Consider the following 25,998-nt stretch of genomic DNA (forward strand, 5'->3'; position numbering starts at 1 on the left):
CATTTACCATTTTACACCTACATGCACTAACAAGCCACACTTCTGTCACAATCACTATATTATGCCTCTTGAACAATGAAAACCTGTTAACGTGGAACAAGTTTAATCAATTTAGAATGCAAATGAGAATAAAAGGGCCACACCAGTGTCCAACAACTATTTTGGACCAAGACAGTAGCTGGAAACAAGCTTAAACAATGTTCTTTTCAGCAGCACAAAAAGAAAGATTAAACCTTACACAATGAATCATAGAATCTCACAGTTGGGAGAGACCTCAGAAAGTCATCTAGTCCAAACCCCTGCTCAAAGCAGGACCAATCCCCAATCTTTGCCCTAGATCCCAAATGGCCCCCTCAAGGATTGAACTCCCAACCCTGGGTTTAGCAAGCCAATGCTCAAACCACTGAGCTATCCCTCCCCACCTCTGTCTGAAGCCAGAGGTATCACTGTGCATTTTCAAAGTGGTAAGTGGGATGTTAGCCATGCAATTGCTACTGATTTTCAAATACTACCCATTCATGTGTCTTCTCTTGTCAGTATTTTGATGTTTTTTTATTTTACAATATTTCTGGAAGAATTAATGTATAGTATGGAAATGTGTCAGTGGGGAAGGATAGCTCAGTGGATTGGCTATATGGGATATATAGCTTTGAACATCTAGGGGGAAAATGGTATTTCCCGGTGCAGTTTATACACTCCCAATGTAGGCTGTAAAGCTAGAGGAGAAATGGAGGCATAATGTGCCCTCATCTCTTCCTGCGGAATTGCAGCTCTGTGCTGTACTGCACAGTATTGCACCCAAAATTATATAAATATAATGATAAAAGTTTCCAAGTGATTTTTTGAACAACTAAACTTTAAATACATAGCATCTCTCTGCATCCTGTGCGCTTGTTCCCAGTCTCTTTTTTCAGATACCTCTTAGGGGTACATTTAACCACAGTCTTCACCAAAATGGGAGAGGGGTTGCAAACAGAAACAAATTCAGACTGCAAAGTGATAGTTTAGAACAAATGTACAGTGTAAATGTTGACTCTTGAAGCACAAGAGGAGAAATAAACAGCACAAACAAAATGTGGGAATGGGGACATGTAACCAAGCAGCTGCCACCATCACATTAAATAAATTTATTTTCATCTTGTTTGCTTAATACTGTCCATAATTTATTTCATGTAATCAAGCACTCTAGCTTCCATATAGACAGGTTTCAGAGTAACAGCCGTGTTAGTCTGTATTCGCAAAAAGAAAAGGAGTACTTGTGGCACCTTAGCGACTAACCAATTTATTAGAGCATGCTGTAGCTCACGAAAGCTTATGCTCTAATAAATTGGTTAGTCTCTAAGGTGCCACAAGTACTCCTTTTCTTTTAGCTTCCATATAGTGTATAGAAAGGGAATTGGGAAAGGAAATGTCTACAAAAGGATCTCTTGTCTACAGATGTGATTGACCACACTACAAAACAGCGGGAGAACTTGGGTCCTGATTCAGCAAGTATTTAAGCATGTGCCTATCTATAGTCAATGGGATTATTCACATGCTTAAAATAGCTTGATTAATCAGGGCCTAATGCAATAATGGTTGTCCAATTTTAACAGATACAAGGAACAGAGTGGACACATACACAGAATAAGTACCTTTTCTGCTGAATTTGGTGTATGTTTAAGTGAAAGTAATGAGGAATTATTTTTTCCCACACCAATATACAAAGTAAAGGTATAAAATCTAGCATACTCCACATAAAGGAAAATCTCTTTTTCTTTTCAGAAGTCACATCAATTTTGCCAAGACATTTAAAGAGTCTGTAGAAGGTGGACTATATTAGGTATACCCACACTTTATTTCAGAGGACAAAAATATGCTCATTTTGTCACTTGAGAAAACAATGGTTTAAATAATAAATTCAATTTCCTAGTTTAACAGGTCTGTAGACAGAAAGAAACAATCAGACAAACACAACATGGTTCTTAAAAAACAGGTTGTGAAGTGCGAGCCTGTAGAGGATTGTGGCCTCCGTGAAAAATACATAATTAATACTCATGATTTGTTTACAGCGTATCCACTTCTAACATTCATGCTGCATATCCCAGAATACTTAGGGAATGTGGGCCTGATCAGACACCCACTGAAATCAACAGGAATATTTCCATTGACTTCAATGGGCTTTGGATCAGGCCCTGTGTGTCTGAAAATGCATTTGTGTTTTAAAAAAAGGAATTCACTCTCCACATCTTCCAGTCCCTCATGTTTATTGTCACCAACCCTATGGCAAAATAATACCCTGGCTCTGTGGTGGGACTCTCATGGATGCCACTAGGAGTTACACTTGCAGATTGAGGGCATGTCCTTAGTGTAGAAAAAAGTGAAAAGAAACTCAGCAAATGAAGCCACACATAATACAAATCAAGGTGAAAGCAAATCTTACTTCTCAAATAGACCAAAGTAACTTAGGCACTGTATAACTACAAGTTTTAAAAGGAAATCTTAAATGTAGCACATTGAACCTTCATAATGCACATTTAAAAACCACTCATGTAAAGCTAATTCCATTGTAAGCATCTTCTTTAAACATGGTAACTACTACCTCCAAGGGTAAGTACGTGAATGGTAAATTAAATATGGTCAACTTAAATTATTCTGGGTAAAGCAAAGATTTTTATCCTTATTAAGGCAAATTAATAATATTTAAATGGTAAAATACAGATTGACAATGAGATTAAAGAATAAAATCTCATTTATTATTATACTACCTTGTAAATTTCCCAGACTCCAAATATTCTCACAATATTGTACAGTAAATTGGATTAAAACTAGCTTCAAATACTTTCCACCACATCTTTTACATTAAACATCTTTCAAAAAATCACGTTTATGTAATCAATTTACAGTGATTATAAAAAAATTAGCAAGGAATTAAATAAAGTAGGTCGACATGGTTGCCCCGCTACCTCAAACAATAGAATACGAGCACCATCCCAAATACAATGATTTAAAACTCCATGTTGGCTCTCTCATTTTAATAACTCAACAGAAATTATTTTCCAAAGCACAAGTGTTAATATGCAAATCGGTTTACAGGGTAGTTCTTAGAAGCAACATTTTTTCCTTGCATTTTGTTCCAACAAGAAAAATATGACGTTTAAAAAAAACAACAGGGGTACTGCAAATAAAGCCACAGAGTCGATTAGCAGTGAGTCCCAACCGAAGCAAAGGTGGACATTTCACGACGGATGGTACTGAAAGGGGAGAGTTCAAGCTCTGTGGTGTACTCATTGTCATTGTCATCACTTGTTACCGTTGAAGACTTCTGTATGCATTCATCACAGCAACAACAACAACATTCCATAAAGGCCCGACTGAACGGTTTGCAAAGACAGAAAAGGAGGACTGGGGTCACACAGGACTTAAAGAACAAAAGAAACTGGCTAATGAGATGGAGGAGATCCATAGTCTGCCGAGAGACTCCTGTGGACATGTATGCAGTCACAATGTTGCAAATGTTTTCGGGAATGATGCAAAACCCATACAAAATGGTCAAAGCCACCACTGTGCAGTTCATCTGACTTTCCAGCTGAATTTGTCGCTTGTTCCCTCGTGTGCAAGCCTTCTCTGCTCGTCTGATTTTCCTTGCTGTTACCAGAGAACAGGTAATAGTGAAAAGAGTAGGCAAACAAAAGTAGCAGCCAAAATACCACCAGAGTCTTGCACCATCATATGTGAGAGCTAATACATAAATGGTATCAGGTAATTCAGTAGAGATCTTTACCACGCACCGTTCCCCTGGTGGGCTGCCACTAAATGGAGAGTCTTCCTTTGTCAACTGGCGTAAAACAACCTCTGGAAGTGCCAACAACAGAGCACCAACCCATATAACGGCCAGTTTGGCAGTTGTTGAAGTACAGTTTTCAATCATCTCATAATACATCTGTACATTAGTGGCAGCACGAAATCGGTCTATACAGAGGGCACATAGTGTGAACGTAGTGACTCCAAGAGAAGCTACCTGTATGGGAGAAAAGTGAACACATTTTTAATACGGACACTGTCTGAAATATATTTTTAAAATATAGGAAATGACTACAGGCTAGATCCCAAGCTGTTAACATTGTATACAGCTTGTATACAGCACCGTCACAATAAAATTCACTAGTAAAATGTCTATTTGCATATTTTCCATTTATAAATCCTCCTTCCTCATATATCAGGTGGAGTTGGTTTCAATTCACATCATTCCAAGTCATATAAAATGACTGTTTAAAAATACCTGGACTACTAAAATGCAAAAGCCATAATATAATTTACTATCCTATGTTTACCTTTAAAGACATTCTGTCGTGTATTTACAGTGCCGTAATAAAAGGGCCAGATTTTCAATGGTATTTAGGTGCCCAAAGACGCAGCTAGATGTCTAGTGGGATTTTCAAAAGCAGGGGAGGGGCCTAACTCCTTTGAAATCAATGCGATTTAGGCACCTAATCTGCTTTGGCGCATCTGACAAATCTTGATGGGGGTGGGATTCACATGGCTGACTTAGGTGCCCAACTGCCCTTTTGGGTGCCACTAGCATTCACAAAACCCTGGCTCAGCTGCCATCTAAAATTGTAGGCACCTGAAGTCCGTAGGGGCCAGATCCACAAAGGGATTCAGGCACCTATCTGCCATTTTAGGCGCCTAATTCTAAAATTTGGATCCTCAACCTGTCCATGCAGCTACCACCAATTGTTGCAGGTGCATAGGCTTTGTGCTGCCTGTGGAGCTCTGTCTGGAAAGCTTTCTCAGGCCACCTGACAGATTGGATCCCATACCAAACACCACTGCCAGAGAAGAAGGCTGCAGTGCCCCTTTCCGCAACCTTTAGCTCAGTGATTCGGGCACTCACGCAGGAGACTCCAGTTCACTTCCCCTCTCTGCCTGAGGTAGAGCAGGGATCTGAATCCACATCTCAGATCTCTCAGGAGGCTGCCCTACTCACTGAACCATGGAATATTTAGGTCGGGGACAGCGGGGGGTGTCTCAGTCTCTCCTGATGAAGCCATTCCACTTTGTATAAATAATTAAATATTCATTGGGCCAGAAGAAAAAAAAGGGAGAATGGCTCTCAGGCCTAGTAATTAGGGTGCCCCTCTGGGATGTGGGAGACCTATGTCCCTGCTCCAACGACTACTGAATTATTTGAACGGGCAGCATGTACTTTGTTAAAACAGGCAGAGATGGGACTGGAACCTTGGTTGCTCACATCCTGGGTGAAGGCTCTAACCACTGGGCTATTAGAGATAAGAGCAGGGGAGTACTAGTGGCACCATCTCCTCCTCCGGTTTTCTTGACAAATAACTGACCTGGTTTAAGTACCTATGAGAAAGTTCATGGCTGTGACTCTCCAGCAGGTGGCGGCACCTCCCTGAACCCCAGATGTAGGCACCTAACTCTCTATGAAAGGTTTATGCATCTGATGAAGTGGGTTTTAGCCCATGAAAGCTTATGCCCAAATAAATTTGTTAGTCTCTAAGGTGCCATAAAGCCTCCTCATTGTTTTTTCTCTATGAGAGGTGGAGCTTAGGACACACCCTTCTTCTCAGTCTTTCCTGCTGGAGAGTTTACGCAGCTCCCCCCTCAGCATGCTGGCTTCTATTAATCCCTTTTATAAATGCCCAATGCACTTTACGGGGAGCCTGGGTGCCTAACTTGGGGTTGTAAATTCCACTTGGTGGCAGGGCAGAGGCGCTGACTTTCCACTTTCCCTGGGGGTGCTCAATCCCTGCTCCAGCCCAGGCCCTGCTCCCATTCCACCCCTTCTCCAAAGGCCCCACCTCTGCTGATCGCAGCAGGTGGGAGGCACTGGGAGGGAAGGGGAGGAGCTGATCAGTTGGGCTGCCAGTGGGTGCTGAGCACACACTATTTTTTTCCCGTGGGTGCTCCAGCCCTGGAGCCAGTGCCTATGAAGCAGGGCACATAAAATTTAGGCACTTCAACACTCAGTCTAAATCCCCCCCCTGAGAACCTCCCCCCCACAGATGTTTAGCCACATATTTTGGTATGTAAATAACTTTGAAAAACTGGCCCAAAGAGATTTAGAATTAAATCCTGACCCTGCTGAAATCAATGGCAAAATTCTCATTGATTTAAGTGGAGCCAGGATCTCACCCTTTTATCTTGAATACTACAATTAGCTCACAGGAAAATTTAGGCTGAATATCATGTCCTAGTAGCAGGGGCTATTGCATGCTAGGATACAGGCCAAGAGGAGTGGTTGATGCCCCATTGTTCAAGCAATTTAAAACTGGACTAGAAGAAGCTTTCAATAATACACTGTAAGGAAAAATGTTAAATTATCAGAGCAATGGACAGGATGCCCCATCACATCATGTCTAGCTCCACTATCTGTCATTCCATGTGTAAGTAGTGATCTTGTACTGTCTCAGAAGCTAACTCCCTATCATTTTATATTGTTTATATTTCAGTTGCTAAAGACAAATTTGTGAGAAGATCACACACATTTTTAGCCCAATCCTGCTTCCAATAAATTCAACTTCAATTCAAATTCAAAAGCAAAACTCCTGTTTACTTCAATCGGAGAAAGATTACATCCTTCAATTTTGTTGTGGTGCACTCTAACTCATTGACTCTCCTAAAAAGAAAAGGAGGACTTGTGGCACCTTAGAGACTAACCAATTTATTTGAGCATGAGCTTTCGTGAGCTACAGCTCACTTCATCGGATGCAACTCTGACTCTCCTAGTTTTATAGATTGTTGCTGTGCCCAAAATGTGCTGGTGCAAAAGAGCAGTGAAGGTATGTTAAGAGGAATTGTTAACTGATTCTCCTGTTCATTTAGAAGAATGCTTACTTGTGATAATAGATTAGCCATGTCTGTTACTAACTGGTAAAATTTATGGAGCTATTGGGCAGCTGACTGTAATTTTTGCTTACCGAAGTTCAATGTGCAGTGAGGTACTTAAGATTCTATAAGGGTGCATTTCAAAATGCATTCTGATTTCCATCATAATTTTGAAATATACTTGTTTATATACATCCCATAAAAAGTTCTGCAAAGATAGATAGTGCAATTATACACAATTATATAATGTATCATTCATGTTGGGCTTGACCATTTAATGGCCATATCTGATTGCTAAAATTCAATATCACTGCAAAATATGAGACCCTTGGGATTAAACCTGTTAGCACTGGCTTAGTTGGGCAGCTTCCTGAGAGAGGGAATGAGTAAGATTCAATCTCTTATTAATTAACCTGCACTGGGAGGAATAATTAATGACGACAAAGCAGAACTGTAAACATTTTTAATTGGTGAAGCTATTAATTTTGAGAATTAAACTGTCTGATAAGGCTCAAAGAAAAGCTTGGTAATACTGGCAAAAAAACAAAAATAACTAAAGGGAAATTAGAGTTACAGGAAAATCTTTAATAAGCATTAAAAAGTAGCAATGATTAAATGAGCTAATAAAAAGAATTTTCATACATCAGGGCTGAGATGTCACAGTGGCAAATTTACAATTTCTGATTTGTGTCTCTGAAACATTTAAATGTCTTGTGTATTCTTGACATCAACATCTTTAACCATCTTCTCTTCCAACATGAATACCAAATGGATCAACATACAGCTCTTAGCCTCTTGCCAAGAGTCTCTCCGTATGCAGAGAAGGGAATGCTCCTGAGTCTTAAAATGGTGAGGGAACTGCAAAAATCAGTACAGGAAAAGAGACGCTGCCCTTTTTTAAGTAAACTTTTTTCCTCTCTTTTAATGTCTATTCTAATTGAGTAACAGAAGCACCTCCTTTTAGTGGTTCAGAGTCCCACTATATCATATAATGTTTTGCCATGGCTGAACCGTTAGATGCTGCAGTTAGAACTGGACTAATGAAAGAAGGCATGTCTACCATGAACAAACATAACCTACGGGGTTCCTGTCATATTAACTGATTGACGACTTAAGAGGTTTAAGACAGTGAAACAGGGCAAGAGGAAACAACTAGGAACAGGAGAAGTCATCTTTCAAAATGCAACTGTTAGTTTACTGATGAAACAGGATAAATAATGCTAGCATGTGTCTGGTTCATGCAGTGGTTTCCTATCTTGCACACATTAATGAGTTTAATGATTGCATGGAAAAAATGGTAAAAAAGCATTATACAGTGGAATACTCTAATCTAAATCCTTTTCAGCTCCTCCAGAATAGATATGAATAGGGATTCACTGTAACTGCCTTGCTTCAAGGCACTGTCACAATTCTGGGGTCTGATTGTCTCCCCTGCAGGATATGAGTAATACCCACTGAGATCAATGGGTGTTGACCACAGCCTGTGTGATGGGGGGAAGGGAGATTTGTCCCCAGGGCATTCAATCTACTTTAGTGTGTGCCTCCATATTAACAAACTGCATGTTAATCTTCAAAAATATGTTACAGTAGTGCTACGAATGAGTTAAACTGACAAAAGCAAGGACATGGATAGCTATGAGCTACAAGCCAGTGGCTCTCAACCTATTTACCATTGAGGGCAGCATTGAGGGCCACATCCACACAATATATATACTACCTGTATGGCCCTGAGGATGTCACATGGGCTGCAGCTGTGTGCTGATTGGGCCACAAGTGGCCCACGGGCTGAGAAACACTGCTATGAGCGAAGTTCTCTCTCAGGGTAGATAAAAATCAGTGATTTTTAAAAAAAAAAATTAAAAATGGATTTTTATTTAAATCGGATTTTTCAGGAAAATAACCTATCTAAAGATAGTTTTAATTAAGATACATTATAGCTCAAAGATATCTCATCATGGAATAGGGATTATAAATTCTAATTCTATAGTATGAGACAATAGGCTCTACGCAAAAGAATAAATGGACACAAATCAGACGTCAGGAATTATAACATTCAAAAACCAGTCAGAGAACACTTCAACCTCCCTGGTCACTCAGTTACAGACCTAAAAGTCGCAATACTCCAACAAAGAAACCTCAAAAACAGACTCCAACGAGAAACTGCAGAACTGGAATTAATTTGCAAACTGGACACCATTAAATTAGGCTTGAATAAAGACTGGGAGTGGATGGGTCATTACACAAAGTAAAAACTATCTCCCCATGCTAATTTTTCCCCTGCTGTTACTCACACCTTCTTGTCAACTGTTGGAAATAGGCCATCCTGATTATCACTACAAAAGTTTTTTTTTCCTGCTGATAATAGCCCACCTTAATTGATTAGTCTCGTTAGAGTTGGTATGGCAACCCCAATTTTTCATGTTCTCTGTATATATCTTCCTACTGTATTTTCCACTGCATGCATCTGATGAAGTGGGCTTTAGCCCACAAAAGCTTATGTCCAAATAAATTTGTTAGTTTTTAAGGTGCCACAAATACTCCTCGTTCTTTTTGCTTATATTCATATAATGTTTAAGAAAAGATTTGTACATGCGTTCCAATAGTTCATGGATTAGGGACCCAATCTTATGGGGTTCCAGGGGCTTCTGTATAGATTATTTAGGTTAATCTTTTTATCTACCCAATGGGACTCAGTGCTCAGTCTAGAAGATACCATCAAAGATGCTTAGTTTTGCAGTTCTCAAACTGTGGATTTGTGTCTCCAGAGATAACATGCTTGTTAACAGCAAAAATGTTTTTAAATAAATAAATAATATATAGCGCTGAGAACAGACCTCAACCCTATTGTCCCTCTCTAAATTTGTGTACACAGAGTCAATCCCTTACCTCTCTCTGAAAGTGCAAAGTTTCAAAAAGTTCAATGAACAGAAGATTGTTGGGGTCAGAATAGATCTGGACAAGGAGAAGAAGCCTGGAGATAAATGTGAGAAGGGAGGGACAGGCACTAGAAACAGAACTAAAACTGTTTGAGCAGCATATTCCAGAAGTATTGAGGTCTTTCTGAGTGTATCCTTCATTAATTTGAGATCTACCATACCATTCTCTCACTAGAAGGGAAAACCTATAATGGCAGCAGGCCTTAAAAAGAGATCCAGTTTGGGAATATTTTAATGACATTCTTCTAGCTGTGGGTAAGACAGGAATACGTGCAAAATGCAAACAGTGCAACAAAGAAATACAAGGCCTGGTTGCCTGAATGAAATAACCTCATGAGAAGTGTTCATTCTCAGGAGGAAGCTGTGTTGAAGATGATGAAAAGAACATGTCTACACATGCAGGACCTTCAAGTTGGTAAACTTTTTTATTTCATACTTCTTACTTAAGGACTGCCTATCTTCCTTCTGGACTAGTCTTGAATTCTCATGTTTGAGCAAAAAAAAATATAGTTGTTACTCTATAGTACTACCATTTTAGATGCAGCCGTGATAAAAAATAAATAGTTGAAATAGGCAGATCTTCCGTTTACAATTTCACCTTTAAAGTAGTACTGAGTGTCAGTGAATGCAATGTGTAATACTAAATGAGCAGTATGGTAATAATAATTAAATAACTGCATGGACTTATTTTGTTTAGGAGAATCCATCCTCAACATACAGGATTCTGAAGACTATCCACCTTCAAGATCACCATCATTTTCTATAGTTTCAGAGTTATCTGCCAATTATAGTGTTTCAGTCACATCATGTATGTCACATAGCCACAGTATATCACCTGTAGCAAAAAGAAAAAAATATCCATCATCCAGAAACAACCATAGATACATTTGTGATAAGAACCAAAAGAGGTAATTGATGAAAAAATTGCCTGGTTTGTTTATGCAACAAACTCTCCTTTCCATATGATTGAGAACCCACACTTCATTAACATGGTTCAGTCATTAAGACCAGGGTACAGTCCACCCAACAGAGCAGATGTTGCAGGCAAATTGCTGGATAAAGTGTATGAAAGAGAAATTGAGCAGTATGCAAAAGGTCTAGAGGCTAAAATTGTTAACCTGAGTCTTGATGGGTGGAGCAATGTCCACAATGATCCTGTTGTATGTGCTTGTGTGACAACAGAAGAAGGGAATGTCCTCCTTATAGAAACAACTGATACATCAGGAAATGCACACACACCAGAATACTTACAAGAAGTAGCAGAAAAAGCTGTAACAAACTGAAAAAAAAAATTCAAATATCTAGTATGCAGCTTGGTCACAGACAATGCTGCAAATGTGTCCAAGATGAGAAGAAATTTAGAAGAGAGTTAAGAGAGGCCCAAGCTAATAACAAATGGTTGCAGAGCTCATTTGATGCACCTCCTAGCCAAAGACTTCAGTATTCCAGAAATAAAGGCTAATGTTGTTGACATTGCGAAATACTTCCGTAACAACCACTTTGCAACAGCTGCTCTGAAAAAAGTGGGCGGAACCAAGCTAACTCTCCCACAAGACGTGCAGTGGAACTCAGTAGTGGACTGTTTTGAGCACTATATCAAGAACTGGCCTAATCTGATGACAGTTTGTGAATAAAATCGTGCAAAAATAAATGGCACAGTCACAGCCAAAGTTCTCAACATTGGGCTTAGAAGAAATGTTGAACACATGCTGAGTACCCTGAAGCCTATTTCTGTAGCTTTGAAGAAAATAAAGGGAAATAGCTGTTTTATTGCTGACGCTGTTGAAATGTGGAAGGAATTGAGTGAGATCTTAAAAAGAGAAATATGCAATGACAGAGTTAAATTACAAGCATTAAAAAAATGAATGGGACAAACACTATCTCCAGCTAATTTTCTTGCAAATATTCTTAATACTTGGTACCAGGGTCAAACCTTAACTGCTGAAGAAGACGAGTTGGCTAGGACATGGACATCCAGCAATCATCCCTCCATAATTCCACCTATAATGAACTTCAGAGCTAAGAGTGAACCATTCAAGTATATGTTTGCTGATGATGTTTTAAAAAAAGTCACACTAAGCACTTGGATTCAGAGACTGTTGAAGTGATAATCTCACTTTTAACAGTAGCTTCTTCTACCGCTGTAGAAAGAATATTTTCTTCATTTGGACTAATTCATTCCAAATAGAGAAATTGTTTGGGACCTGAAAAAACAGGAAAGCTTGTTTTTCTTTTCGAGATTATGAACAAACAGGACAATGGAGGTGAAGACGACTGAGTTAGCTGCAGAAGCCAATATTTTAAGTGTCTCATGTTGCCTGGCTGACATTGTTGATTTAATTTTTGTTGGGGTTTTTTTGGAAAATATTTCATTTAACTACTTTAGTGAAAAACAATTTTAACAAAAACAAACCTGATTTTAAAAAACGTGAATGTTTAACTAAATTCAAAAATTCATATGCTTGTTTTTGTTAAAGTATTATATATTTGCTGTTGAAGAAAAAAAATCCAGAATACATAATGTTGTTGTTTTAGTTAAATAAAACAATTTAAAATGTCTGTCTGGTGATTTTCTCCTCCTAATACAGCATAACAAGAAAATCCTCCAAATATAAATGATTAACATGTTGAACTGGAGATAGTTCACCTCCCAATGACCTCATAAATATCTGCTTCAATTACCTTTGGTAAATGAAATAACCAAACAATCATTCATTTTCTGATACAGCTGTAAAACTAATCTGAAAAGTTTTCAAAATAAATCACTGTTTAAAAATGTATAGTGTGTACCTTCTAAAAAAGAAACCTACATCTATCTCTGAGTTGTGAAGAAGATGTATTAAGGTTATAACAACCAACAAGAATGCACTTTTATGTAGAAATCCATGATTAAATAGAGTTTTCCTGACTTGTGATTTAAATCAATTTGATTTAAATCAAATCCACCTTGCTCTATCTTTAACCCATGGCATTATGCCTAGATAACTGCAGAACTCCAATAACTCACTGTAAACAGATCTCCAATCAAGAAGTACAACACGGTGGGTATGGTCAGAGGGCCAGATCCTCAAATGGTGTAAATCTGTGTTGCTCCATTGGCTTTGATGGAGCTACAGTGATTTACTTCAGCTGAGAATCTGGCCCAGTATTTCAATCTTTACTCTAAAAATCTGATTCCACTGAGTTATAGAAGTTTAAAACTTGAGCACCACAGTGGTGAATCAGGCCCACTATGCCTTTGATTTTATATGATTAACTTACACTTTTAAGTTAGCCAAACTTTCCTCACTTAATTTTCTGATTTAGCTCCATGTGGGTCTCTTACATCGCAGAACTTTTCCTTCAATTCTTACATGTTCATGAAGACACCAGCAGACGAGGGTCATGTTTCTCTTATTAGATCAGAACTGAAAATTCCACATTTCCAATTACATGAAAACAAATCTGATCTGCTAAGAGGAAAATAAACTCCCCCAACTGTCTTGTTCAGTAAAACCTTAATTACAGAAGAGGAGAAAATGAAAGATTTCCCCTCCTTCTCACCAACAAAAACATGCCCAGAAAATACTTTGCCATTAAAAATATCTCATTGAAAAATTTTCATGTTGTTCCTTTAAAAATATTTACAAGATATTGCACACACACTTAAGATGTACATTAAAACAGGATTTTATTGGGCACCAGGGCAGTCCTTCAGAGTTGGCATAGCCTTTGGATCATTAACTTCTTAGCCATCAGTCAATCTTTGAGTCATTAAACAGTGACACTAAATTCATGAAAACATTCACTGGAGGAGTAAGCCATCTTATTGCATCAGTTCTCTTCTCCTACCCTATTGTCCTAGTTTACCAGTCCCTGTTCATGTACTTCAGCAGTTAACTGAATGTTCTAAAGCTTTCATCAGTCGGTCCTACTTCTAATTCTGGCCACTCTCCCACAGCATTCAGTCCTCACCTCCAGAACTTTAGATGTGGATCCTCCAGCTGATCAAGGGAGAGACACAAATTAAATGACAGGTTTCAGAGTAACAGCCGTGTTAGTCTGTATTCGCAAAAAGAAAAGGAGTACTTGTGGCACCTTAGAGACTAACCAATTTATTTGAGCATAAGCTTTCGTGAGCTACAGCTCACTTTCATCAAGTGTAGCTCACGAAAGCTTATGCTCAAATAAATTGGTTAGTCTCTAAGGTGCCACAAGTACTCCTTTTCTTTTTACAAATTAAATGAGTGGGGAAAGGCAACAGAAATAAGACTGGCAGAGATAGGATTAAGGAAGAATTGTTGAACAAAACAAAAATGTAGCTTAGGTCATGACATCCCGACCTGGGGGGGCATAACCTTTCTTTATGGCTAGGACTCCACCAAATTCCTGGCCGTGAAAAATGTGTCTCAGACCGTGAAATCTGGTGTCCACCGTGAAATCTTGTCTGTTGTGTACTTTTACCCTACACAATACAGATTTCATAGGGGAAACGAGCATTTCTCAAACTGGGGGTCCCAACCCAAAAGAGGGTTGGGGGGGCGGCGTTTGCATGGTTATTGTAGGGAGGCTCCCAGCCAGCAACTGCCGCTCTCTGGCCGCCCAGCTCTGAAGGCAGCGCCACCGCCAGCAGCAGCACAGAAGTAATGGTGGCAATACCACGACCCCCATACAATAATCTTGTGCCCTCCCCACTGCCCCATTTTGCGTAAGGACCCCTACAGTTACAAGGCCCGGAAATTTCAGATTTAAATATCTGAAATCATGAAATTTATGATTTTTAAAATCCTATGACTGTGAAATTGCCCAAAATGCACAATGAATTTGGTAGGGCCCTATTTATGGCTAAATGGGAAAGGGATCTGGAAACATTTTCTGTTGTAACATGGGGTCATTCTATAGAAAATATTGAGAGCCACTGGATGCACCGATTCTGAACCCAGAATGAGACCCCATTAGTCCCTACCTGCTCACTCCTGTTATATCCATAAAGAAACTGTAAATGTTTTTTTCTGAGACTTGAGAGTCTATTCTCTTATTTTGACAGCTCTATATGCACACCGACTCTGCATTCTTATTTTTAATTCAACATCCTGTGGTGGCTCCTAAATCCTTGTCATTTTTGCCTACAGTAAATAAATACAATCAGCTCATTATCTGCAATACTGCATGTTCTTGTACTTCCTTATAACTTAATATTTTGCAGTATTTAGAGTATCTTTTTATTAGTCAATGTTTGTGTTGAATGAAGGGAAAAAAATTATAGCAGCTACAATGAAACAACAAAAATACAGAAGTAAAATATAAATCCTTATTCTTCCTATGATAAAATGATACTTACCTTGCTCACTGTTCTATGTTTTAAGATAGGCAAAGTAGCATCACTGTATGTAGCACATTACTCTGGTCCAAAATGAAATATTCCCATGCCTAGAGTGGACTAGAAACACAATACTCATCTGCTATTAGTAATCAGCATTTGTATGTTGGAGGAAGAGGCGTATCAAGTTCAGGATCAGAAAAGCCCTGTGGTAACCATGAACGTTGGTATCATGGACACGTTCCGCAAATGTCTATAATGTGGCTGCTTCTCTGTGGTAGTAGCACAGAGCATTTATCAAGATGCTGCTTGGCACACTGCTCTGTATTTGCTACCCTTTCATATGTCCAGGTGCTGCTAGTATACTGTGCTTATTTCAGGTGGCTGTTCTTGAATTCTGCTGGAGGGGCAGTTAACCCTAATGTCATGACCCTGGGACTCCTAATTAGTGCACCAACGCTTTGTCAAGAACAGTGAGGAACTTGATGCTCTTTCAGATCAACTGGTTTTTATTGTTGTTTCTTTAAAATAAACAAACAATCATTATTTTTGTTCATTTGTAATAGATTCAATGTTTAGTTCCCTTTCTTCTTTGAAATCTACCAATAAACATAGGTAAACAAAACTTACACTTTTAGGAAACAGCAGTTTTCTTAAGTGAGGCTCAAACTCTTCACCATTCTGGATGAGGAGTTCATGTCCTGATTCTTAGCACTACCACCATGACACTATTGTTAAACCTGCCCCTTCATACTTAACAGGAACACCCTGTCACACAATCACTCAGTAACTGTGAGAGAGGACAGCCCAATGCCAAGACAACATTCAGTGGTGCCTGTGATAGAGCTGTCTTTTTCTTTCCACAGTTGTATGACAAATATTGCTGATCCAATTTTGAACCCAGTCAGACACAAATTCATTTCTATGCTGAAATACTGCATACAAAGTTAATGCAAAAAGCAAATTTTTATGGACAATTTATAAACCCGCTGAAGACAGAGGTTTGTAGAGGAAAGAAACACTGACAGAACACCAAATACAGCAGTGCGAGTGTCTGATGTCATCATGCAGCTATAAAATAAAAGCGTAGCAATTTATTAAAAACTTCTTTTAAAATTATTATTTGTTAAATTCAGAAGATGCTATACCCTGTACAAGTCCTTGCCTTGGAAAGCTCAAAATATTTAATGTATTTGTTTTATTAATGCTGAATGTATCAAACGAGGCTGTATTAACAGTCTTGGAACAGGCACAGAATGGCCAACTTTCCCATAAATGTGCCTCAAATTTGCATGAAGGGACCAACTCTGGGGTAGAGAGAGAGCAGTCAGTTTTCTAGGCCAAATCAATCCTTACACTTGCCACTAAGAATGATAATTGTGTGGTGGCGTTAGTGAGTTGGAAGTTGCCCACCAGAAACTGGACTGATGCCACTAACACATTGCATACAGATCAATGAACAAGGCATCAAAAGACATTGACTTTTATTCACTACCAACCTGAGCTGGATTCAAATCAGCACCTGAAGGGTGATATGCTCTACACCCCTTTCCCAATCCCTGAGCAATTAAATCCCTCAATAGGTAACTTTTTTCAGTTGATACTAAAGCATGTTATATCTGTTTTCAACCTACTTTAACCAAACCAGCCATATTTCTATTCTAACCTCTAAAAGCACGACAGACACACACAACTAGAGGGAGATTCCAATTAAAGTCTGGAAGTTGGGGGCATTTTCTAATCATGGATGACACAACCCTGCTGTTACCTTACAAAAGTTACTTAACTTGTCTGCTTCCAATTTCCAAACTATAAAAATCCCACTTCACAGCAGGCTTGTGGGTTCTATTTAAGTAATGTTTGTTAATGTTTGAAGAAGAAAACTGTTAGTATCATTAATATTGCTGGTTACCATACTTCTATTAAAGCCTAACTAGGATATGAAAAACAAATCAAATCAAAAAACAAACCATGGAGTGCATAATGATGCTCCATTGCACAAAGGGGAATGGATACACCAACTTTTAGCATTCCTGAGTTTTCTTCTAATTCTTCCCTTATAGAGGCGAAGTTCACCCAAACCAGATGAGGCTGAGGGTCTCAGTGCCCAGAGGGGGAGGATCTGCCAAGGCCAATTTTACAGTGCTTCTTGAACCCCCATACCACCTGGCTCTGACCTGAGTGCTGCTCCTAAAACCCCTTTTAGAGAGTAATATCAAGGAAAGTGGATGGGAAAACAACGTATATTACTCAAGCCAACATTTTCAAACCTGGGTGCCAAAAGTTAGGCTCTTAAATCTATACTTAGAAATGTAAATAAAAAGTGGCAAGATTTTCAGAGATGCCAAACACAGGGTTAAAAAGTGGCAGAGTTGATGGCACTCCTAGCTTCTGCACCCTCCCAAGCTACGATCCCCAGGGGCTCTCTCCCCTCTCATTAGACATGTGTAAGGGGCATTGGAGCCTTTATTAATCAGTTAAGTTTATTTCTCCACAAGGTGTTCAATACTCTTTTCATTATTTTCAGTTATGTAGTTGAAAAGACAGCTAGAGATGACCCAAATGTGGCAGATTTATGGTGCAGAAATGCATGCTTATGGTTTGCTGCAACAGATCTTTATTAAATGGGGAAAGTGCACTTTAAATTAGATGCTATTAAGAGGTCCAATCTTTCAGACATAACGCTGGAAGCTCAGACAGAAAAAAAAAATCTTTAAAAAAAAATTTTCACAGAAGTGTAAACAATTTTATAATTGCTTGTATCTTCTTGTTAAAAATTTTCCGCACAATTAACATCCATTAAGCAGCACTAATAGATAGCAATTAGGCATAAATTGCTAAACTAAGACTATTCATATATATAGTTCATTGCGTTAGTTAAGACTTTTAAATACAGTACAAAGCAACCTTGAGTCACCTTACAGTTACATAACTTGCTCTGGATAATCAGACATTCTCAACTGAGCAACTAGTTCTATGCACCTTTGAAAGTACAGGTGGGTACAAAAGCACCTATGTGACATAGGACCACACATCCTAAGTCAGGGGTTCTCAAACTGAGGGTTGGGACCCCCCAGGGGGTCACAAGGTTATTACATGGAGGTCATGGGCTGTCAGCCTCCACCCCAAACCGCGCTTTGCCTCCAGCATTTATAATGGTGTTAAATATATAAAAAGTGTTTTTAATTTATGGAGGGGGGGGGTCACACTCAGAGCTTATTGTGTGAAAGGGGACACCAGTACAAAAATTTGAGAACCACTGTCCTAAGTCACTGAGACACTTTTCAAAAATCACACCTTATATCTATACAACTAAGCTAACTTCAAAAACTGCCACTCTTAAAAAGCTGTATAGTTAATTGTTTAAATGTGTATAAAACTAGTTGATGATTACGGATTTCTGGAAAATTATATTTATCTCTTACCTTCTTAAATCAGTAGCATCTACATCAAAACAGACAGTTTCTTGTAATCTTTCTCTACTTTATGAAGTATTCAGATCTTTTGCAAGCCCAAACTTTTGATAACGTTAGCAATTACATTTTCAAGAATGATGTGGCTATACTGTGTAATTGTCAGATAATACAGGACATAAAAGCCACTTCAAATCACTGACATGTAACAGGAATCAGCATTACAATGATAACAAAAGATATTTCCTATTTTGTATAAAAATGCAGCACAGGAAAATAAGGAAGTGCAAAATAACACTATAGGAAAGTCTTGGGATATTTTAAATATAATAGATATTAATTTCATTGAAACGGATGCTGCTTATGCATTTAGTGTATTAATTACTGGCAAATGGGACTTTTAAAATCAAAAAATTCAATTTTATGACCATCATTATATTCACTACTAACCATCCATTCTCAACAAAATAAATTTGGTTATTAATAACCAAATGTGTTTGATTTTTCTACTTCATAAATTAGGCTTTTTAATATTTTATTTTAAGTTAATGTAGCGTGGAAACTGTTGACCACTGGACTCCACTGACTTAAATTAGATGCATCGAACTGTAGCACACCACCCAGTAACACACTGTGCCTAATATAAAGAAGTGATGACAGCTATTTTAATGGCTACATGTCTGATTCTAATCCCTAAAATATATCACCATTTACTTATATTTTATTCAATTCACCTATGTGATGTGGAAATTGACACTATAATTATGAATGAAAAAATAGTTTCCTGTGTGCCTAATAAACCTTTTAAGGACTAGCTGATCAACAGTTGTTTTTTGCTCACTATCCCATACCTTTCAGTAAAGAAATAATGTTATACAAATAGTGTCAAAGGCACATAGCACAGCTAGCCAGAATTATGGGCTACACACTACCAACAAGCTTCAGTTTTCTGCTTCCAGTAAATAAAGTGGAGAACCTGAACAGTAGCAGGATTCTAGCCAGCTGGCTGAAAGCTTGGTTGGCAGAGTGTCTGAACAGTTGCCAAGAGGTTAGGAATTAAATGGAACCTGAGTCATTTTTTAAGAAAAACCAAATAATTGTGGGATTTGGAAATAGAAGAATAAGTTATTAGTGCACATCTCACATTCACAGTTCTTTGACTATAAAGGCACCTCTCTCACCGCAGGATCAGCTTAACAAGAAGAAAGACTTAGACAGTTTTTAAAGATACTTCCCCTGCAGGGTCACAAGAGGCAAAAGAAGTGTAGCAGAATCAGCTTGAGTGAGAGCAATATCTTTTATCAGATTGTATGACTATGTGAGAAATACCCGAGTATTAGCAGCTCTGAAAATCTGCCAATATATTCCTCAGTTTCTTGTGTAATTGTGGGTGGGGTAGATAAATTAATTTTCCATTCTTTAAAAGAAGTTTAGGGAATGGGAGGAAAGTCTTCATTGCAAGCACTTTTGGTGGTAAAATAAACTGATTCTGGCTGTAATCAACGTGCACAACCTCCACATTTAATATAATTTTTAAAAAATGATTGGAAAAGAAAATCGTCTTTTTGATGTGACATACAGAAGATCAAGTGATCTGACTGTTCCGAACAGGGCTTACTGCCTCTACACACCCGGTGGACAATGACTCTATTCAGTAGCTGTCAACATACTCTCTTAGTAATAAACAGCAAGTCCTAGTTATGGAAAAAAATATGGACGCATAAACTATACATTTCTTCCCACTTTGCTACCAGAGGCCTCCTCTTTCTGCAGGCATGGTTGCTGTGGATGGGATAAGAATCCCTATGTCTAAAGTTTACCAGAGAGTGTAAGTTTGTAAGATCCTTTGGGAGGAAAGGCACTGTATAAATGTAAGCTATTATTATTATGAACAACTGTAATTACCTCGATGTATGGAACGATTTTGCAGGAGAAGTCTGCCAGCAGCCACTTTTTGGTGAGCTCCTGAAAGATCACCAGGGGCAGGCAGAAGAAGATGATGAGGAAGTCCCAGAAGGCCAGGTTGGCCAGCAGGGAGTTGGAGATACTCCTCATGTAGTAGTTGTGGCACACGATGCACATCACTGCCATGTTGCCCATGATCCCGATGCCGAATATCACCACGGACAGGCACATGACCGCATAGGCGCCGTACGACTCCTCGGTCAGCGGGTAGAAAGGGTTCTTCAGCCGGGCCCGGCGGCTTGTCCCATTGCTGCGGGCTCCTGCGCCCCTCTCTAGCCCACCGCGGGAGGAGCCATTCAAAGGCAGCGGCTGAGGGGCATCCTCCTCCTCTCCATCACCCCTGGCTGGAGGTGCCGGGCTGCCCAAGGAGCTGTTGAAAGGCTTTGCCAGGTTGCTATTCTTAAGGCTCCTGGGTTTCCCTCCCCCTCCTCCCTTGCCCCTGCCCTGCAGCTCGCTGGCTCCTCTCCTGCTCCTGGCAAGCCTCTTGGGGCTGTGGCTTGAAGCATGGCTGCTACCTTCCTCCCCGTGCACGCCAAGCCACTGGAGAGTAGAGTATCCTCCCATCCCCATAGCTACCGATCGGTCCGTAGTCACCCTCCCCTCGCCAGGGTCCTGCCCAGGGGTCTCAGGCTGCCCCCTAGGCTCCAGGGCAGGAAATCTACTGCTACTGTTCCTCACGCCCAAGCGAAGGGCAGCGTCAGCAGCAAAGTCCCTAGCGCCGTGCATCGGTGCAGCCTCTTCCGCCGCTGCATGTGGTGCTGTTGCTTTGGATCTGCTGGCAAGCGCTTTCTGCCACGACCCTCTGGCACCGTTTCCTAAACTGAATCCGCGGACGGTCCGGCGGCTCTCCTCTTTGGGTGAGGGCAGCACTTGCTGGAGCAGCCCAGGGGCTGCCTGGCGCCGGGTTGCATGCGGAGCACCTTCTCTCTCGCGATCCGCTCTCCCCTCCAGAGCGGCTGGGGCCAAGGGCGCCCGGGGGCCGGCCACTTGGGCGAAGGGGGTCAAAGCTCCGAGCAGCTGCAGGACCAAGGCGAATGCGAAGGGTGCGCGGTGGGGCTGCATGGCGGTGAGGTGGTCGCACTCGGTGGTTCCCCCTTTATAAGCAGCTGCTGCCCACGCTGGTGGTGTTAGGAGTTAGACCCATGTCCCTGCTGCTGACAAACACTCGCACACCGGCTCCAGCTGCACGGGGGAAAGCGGGGGGCGGGGGGGGGAAGGAGGATGAGTATTAATAAAGGACACTGCTGAGCCTTTGCACGTTTCAAGTTCGATTCATTTCCGCAGAAAATGTACCGAAAGGAGAGAGAGAGAGATCAGACAACAAACGAAGGGCAAATAAACTGCACGCCGAGGCGGGATCTTGTCCCTCCCCCCCCCCCCCCCCGCCCCAGCCTGGCGGGACAAACCTTGAGAAGTTGCATCAACGTCTCCGAATGATCTTAGCAAGTGCAAACGCTAGAGGAACCCGCCGCCCCCCATCCAGCGCGCCGCCCTTTCTGGGGTAACACTTGCAGCGGGTCTTGAGCTGCCTAATCACATCCTCTTGATGTTGGCTTTATCCCGGCGGTTTGCCTCTACTGCACGGAAAGGTCTCTGCGAACATACAAGCTCCCTCCCCCCTGCCAGATCATTGCAAACACTCCTTCCTCTTCTCCAGCGCCTCGGAGTAAACAGGTTGCTGCATCCAGCCCAAGGGTGCTTAAGAGCTTTGCAAAACTCTTGCTGGAATTAGCGACCGCATCTGATCGGCGGGTAACACCGCAAGGTGAAATCAGATCATGAAATTAGCAGCGGCCAAGCGGCTCCTCCCGCCCGTTGCAAGTTCAGAGGGGAGCAGCAGCAGCCCCGGGAGTCCCCCAGCTAGTAACGTGTTGACCGGCTGCTTCTCCTTCGCCAGCGCGACGGGCGTGAAGAAGGGGCGGCGAGAGCCGCGGGGCCGGTGGAAAGAAGCGAGCCAGCGCTGCGCTGCATGGCCAGAGGGGGGAGGAAGAGGAGGAGAGCTGCCTGCGCGCGGTGGCTCAGTACTGCTGCCTGGAGCCGGGTGGCGTGGCTTGGCTCGGCTCGGCTCGGCTCCCCGCCCCCGCCCCGGGGGGAGCTGTTCGGAGACGGCCTCCCCTGGCGGCTCCCGCCCCACGGAACCCTCCTGCCGCCCGCGCGCCCCTTTGCAGCGGCTTCCCCTTGCGGGGAGGGCCGGGGGCCCGCAGTGCGCAAGCGCCACTCCAGGGGCCCGGCACGGCGGCTCTGCGCGCGACCTGCTGCCCCAGATAGCGAGCGGCGGCGGGAGCCGGGGGGCGGCTGAGCTGCTCGCTTCCGCGCCTGACCCACTTTCCCAGGGCAAGCCGCTGCTCCCACCCAGCCTAGGTAGACCTGCCTTGCTAGGTTAGATCCGGGAAGGAGCTGCCCGGACATGGCAAGCGCAGCAACCCCGGGGCTCACTCCCTTGCGGCTGCCCCCCCCCCCCCACGCCCCGCTCCCCCCCCCCGTGTTCCGGGTCTCCTGTAATTCTCCAGTCACACCCTCCCGCCACCTCCACTCCCCGTCCCAGCTACTCTTGCTGCTGCTGCCTTCTCCCACCTGCAGCACTCCTGGGCCTTCCTGTCCCATCCTGACCCACTTCCCTCCCCGCGGCCAGCTCCTGCACCCTGGCCAATGGGCGGGGACGCTTGCAGGTGGCCCTGGGGCTAGAACGCGGGCTCTCCTGCTCCGAAGGCTGAGGCCTGGATCCCATCCCCGGCAGGAGAATGGGTGGCCGTGGTCGGGCTGAACCCTTTGCGTTTTCATGCACAGTAGAGTGTGACCTGCTGGGTGGGGGAAAGGCCTCCTGAAGGAACCATTGATTTTTTTTCTCTTTAAATGAAGAGTTACTATTCCCTGCAGTTGCAGCCTCTGGCTACTTGGTAGTCATATCGGGGCCTCTTAATGGTGTCATCTGCGCACCAAGTAGCTTTCATTTATGTGCCCTCACAACACCCCTATCAGGTAGGGAAGGGCTCTTGTATCCCCATTTTACAGATGGAGAACTGAGAGTCAGACTTGCCCACGAAGACTGTGTTAGAAGAGGGAATTGAACTGGGGTACTGGAGTCCTAGGCTCCCAATGGAGCAGTCTTCCTTTCCATCAGTGTTACCTCATTCACCACTGGATTTGGAGAGGAGAAGATGTGCATCCAAGGGTAAGGATGGCAAGAACGAGAGCCAGATTATGGCATCCTGGGACCCTACACGCAGCAGGATACAGGCTCCCCAAGACCTCTCCTTTGTTGTTGTGATCTCTCATCCATCCTCTGACTCCAACCCCACTTAGAGTGTTTGTGGCAGGGGCCAAGTACACAAGGGAAGTCTGTTGGACCATGGGCCTACCATTACTCTTCGAGCATGTTAAGGCTTTCTTTCTTCCCAGACTGGCAAGGGTGGCAGCAGGGTTCCCTCCCCTCAGGAGTGGCAGGAATTGTGGCAAGGGAGCTCTCCTCCCAGAGGTTGGGGGAGCAGCATGGGGTTCCCTTCCTAATAAGTGGCAGCATGTGCAGTAGCAGGGGCCCCAGTACTTTCCGCAACAGCTGGGGTGTAGCTATTTGTGTCAGTGGGCCCACAGCACTTATCCCTTCTGCTTCACAAAGAATCCTCTGCTGGGATGGTTTTGGCAGAGCCCCTAGAATAAGGAGACCAGGAGTTAACCCTGCATTTAGATAGTACAGGTCAAACCTCTTACAGCTGTTGTTTCAGGCTGTCTGCAGACTAGTAAATATCACTACGTTGGTTACACTCAGGTTTTCAACCTTTTCTCTGTAATCACAAAGGCTAGAAACTTACTTTTTTAATTAAAGAAAGAATTCTGATGTAATCTTCAGGACTTGGGGTCCTAGAAAAACATAGTGGTCTTATTTGTGGACTGTGACTCTGGGTATGTCTATGCTGCAGTTAAACACCAGTGGTTGGCCCATGTCAGCTGTCTTGGGCTCCTTGGGCTCAGGCTGTGGGGCTACAAAATTGCGTTGTAAACATTTGGGCTCAGGCTGGATTCCGGTCTGAGGGATCCTACAGGGCAGTGAAAACATACCTTATGAAAAGGGTCTGCTCAAGGGGTAGAAGTGCTATGGCATTACCTTCCCCAGTGGAAGTGCTAGAGAGGGCTTTCCAGAAACTCATTGTCCTGATGATTTCAGCTGGTAAAGCTTGAGACAGGGAACAAGGGAAGAGAAAGGGAGCTGCCCAGGCAGAGTTATGGCTGATGGAGAAAGGGATATCCAAGGATGGGACTGTAAATTTAAGCTCTTCATATTTTGGTGTAAAAGTGCTTAATACTAGCCCAGCAGCAAATAATCATCAGCAGCTCCTCAAGGAGAGGCAATTGTTTGTGTTCCAAATGATTGGGGAAGGCAGGCCCAAGTGTCTCTCTCCCTCTCCTCCCTCCACACACTCTTATATTAGTTTCTTTGCTGCCCACAGTCAGAAAATCAGAGACTTTCCTCCTAACTCTCACCATGCCTTTCAAATTTCCCCTAAATCGCTGCTCCTTCTCAGTGCACCATAGTTGACCACACTCAGACACACTAAAATCTCCACTGAAATTGCTTTAGAATGCCTCCATCCCTGTTATTTCAGGTTTTGTCCAAATTTAACCTTTTGCAGACATTATTTTCCCCTTGGTCAGCCCCCAAGCTTTTAAAGATATTTCTGGCTCTGTCCCAAAACAAGCCTTAAAGCCACTCTTTTCTCACCTTTCTCCCAAGTCCCTGGTCTATTCAGTTCAACGTACAAAAACAAGGTAGTTAAAGTACACCGATCACCCAAGGCATATTTTATAATTGTGAGAGCAGGGACTAAAATCACGACCATGGGCCCAATCCTGTGAACTCTCCCCCTGGGGAACTCCCACTGATTTCTTAGAGTTCTGCAGGGAAAGTGTGGGACCCTGAATGGAGGAGGCAACGTAGTGACAGATGATGTGGAAAACGATGAAGTACTCAATGCTTTTTTTGCCTTGGTCTTCACAGACAAGATCAGCTTCCAGCATAGGCACTGATTCTGTGGGTGCTCTGGGGCTGGAGCACTCACGGGAAAAAATTAGTGGGTGTTCCACACCCACCACCCGCCACCACCTCCTCCTTCCCTGAGCATGCTGTGTCCCCGCTCCTCACTATCTCAGCACTTCCCGCCTGCTGCCTAACAGCTGTTTGGCGGCGCTTAGGACTTTCCAGGAGGGAGGGGGAGGAGGCAGAGAAGAGGCGGGGTAGGGGTGGGGACTTGGGGGAAGGGGAGGAATGGGGTTGGGATGAGGGTGGTGCAGGGGCGGGAAGAGGAGGTGCCAGGGCGGGGCCAAGGGGATCGAGTACCCACCGGGCAGAGGGGAAGTCAGCGCCTATGGCTCCCAGACTGCTGCACTGGGCAGCACAGTATGGGGATGAGGTGGGCAGCCCTCAGTGGTGAAAGAACCGGTCAAGGACTATTTAGACAAGCTGGACATACACAAGTCCATGGGTCTGGATCTAATGCACCCGAGGGTGCTGAGGGAGTTGGCTGATGTGAGTGCAGAGCCACTGGCCATTATCTTTGAA

The 25,998-nt window shown here is 42.5% G+C and overlaps 1 protein-coding gene across 1 annotated transcript; it reads right to left on the reverse strand.

Annotated features, from left to right (window-relative positions):
* Positions 1–2,732: 2,732 nt before the first annotated feature.
* GPR37 (G protein-coupled receptor 37) lies at positions 2,733–22,609 on the reverse strand. Its single transcript, XM_073328240.1, has 3 exons — positions 21,851–22,609; positions 20,385–21,626; positions 2,733–4,000 (listed from the first exon to the last, which is right to left on the reverse strand). Exons 2-3 carry the CDS (start codon positions 21,504–21,506, stop codon positions 3,182–3,184), a joined length of 1,941 nt encoding a protein of 646 aa, XP_073184341.1. The 5' UTR covers positions 21,507–21,626; positions 21,851–22,609; the 3' UTR covers positions 2,733–3,181.
* Between the last annotated feature and the right edge of the window lie 3,389 nt (positions 22,610–25,998).

This window comes from Lepidochelys kempii, chromosome 1 (genome assembly GCF_965140265.1).
Source record: "Lepidochelys kempii isolate rLepKem1 chromosome 1, rLepKem1.hap2, whole genome shotgun sequence".
Classification (NCBI taxonomy): Eukaryota; Metazoa; Chordata; order Testudines; family Cheloniidae; genus Lepidochelys; species Lepidochelys kempii.

Excerpts from the sequence above, each read along its gene's own strand:
- GPR37 (XM_073328240.1), bottom strand. The coding sequence starts at position 21,506 with ATGCAGCCCCACCGCGCACCCTTCGCATTCGCCTTGGTCCTGCAGCTG. Across the intron at positions 4,001-20,384 it reads AAATCGTTCCATACATCGAG|GTAGCTTCTCTTGGAGTCAC; the intron begins GTAATTACAGTT and ends TCTCCCATACAG.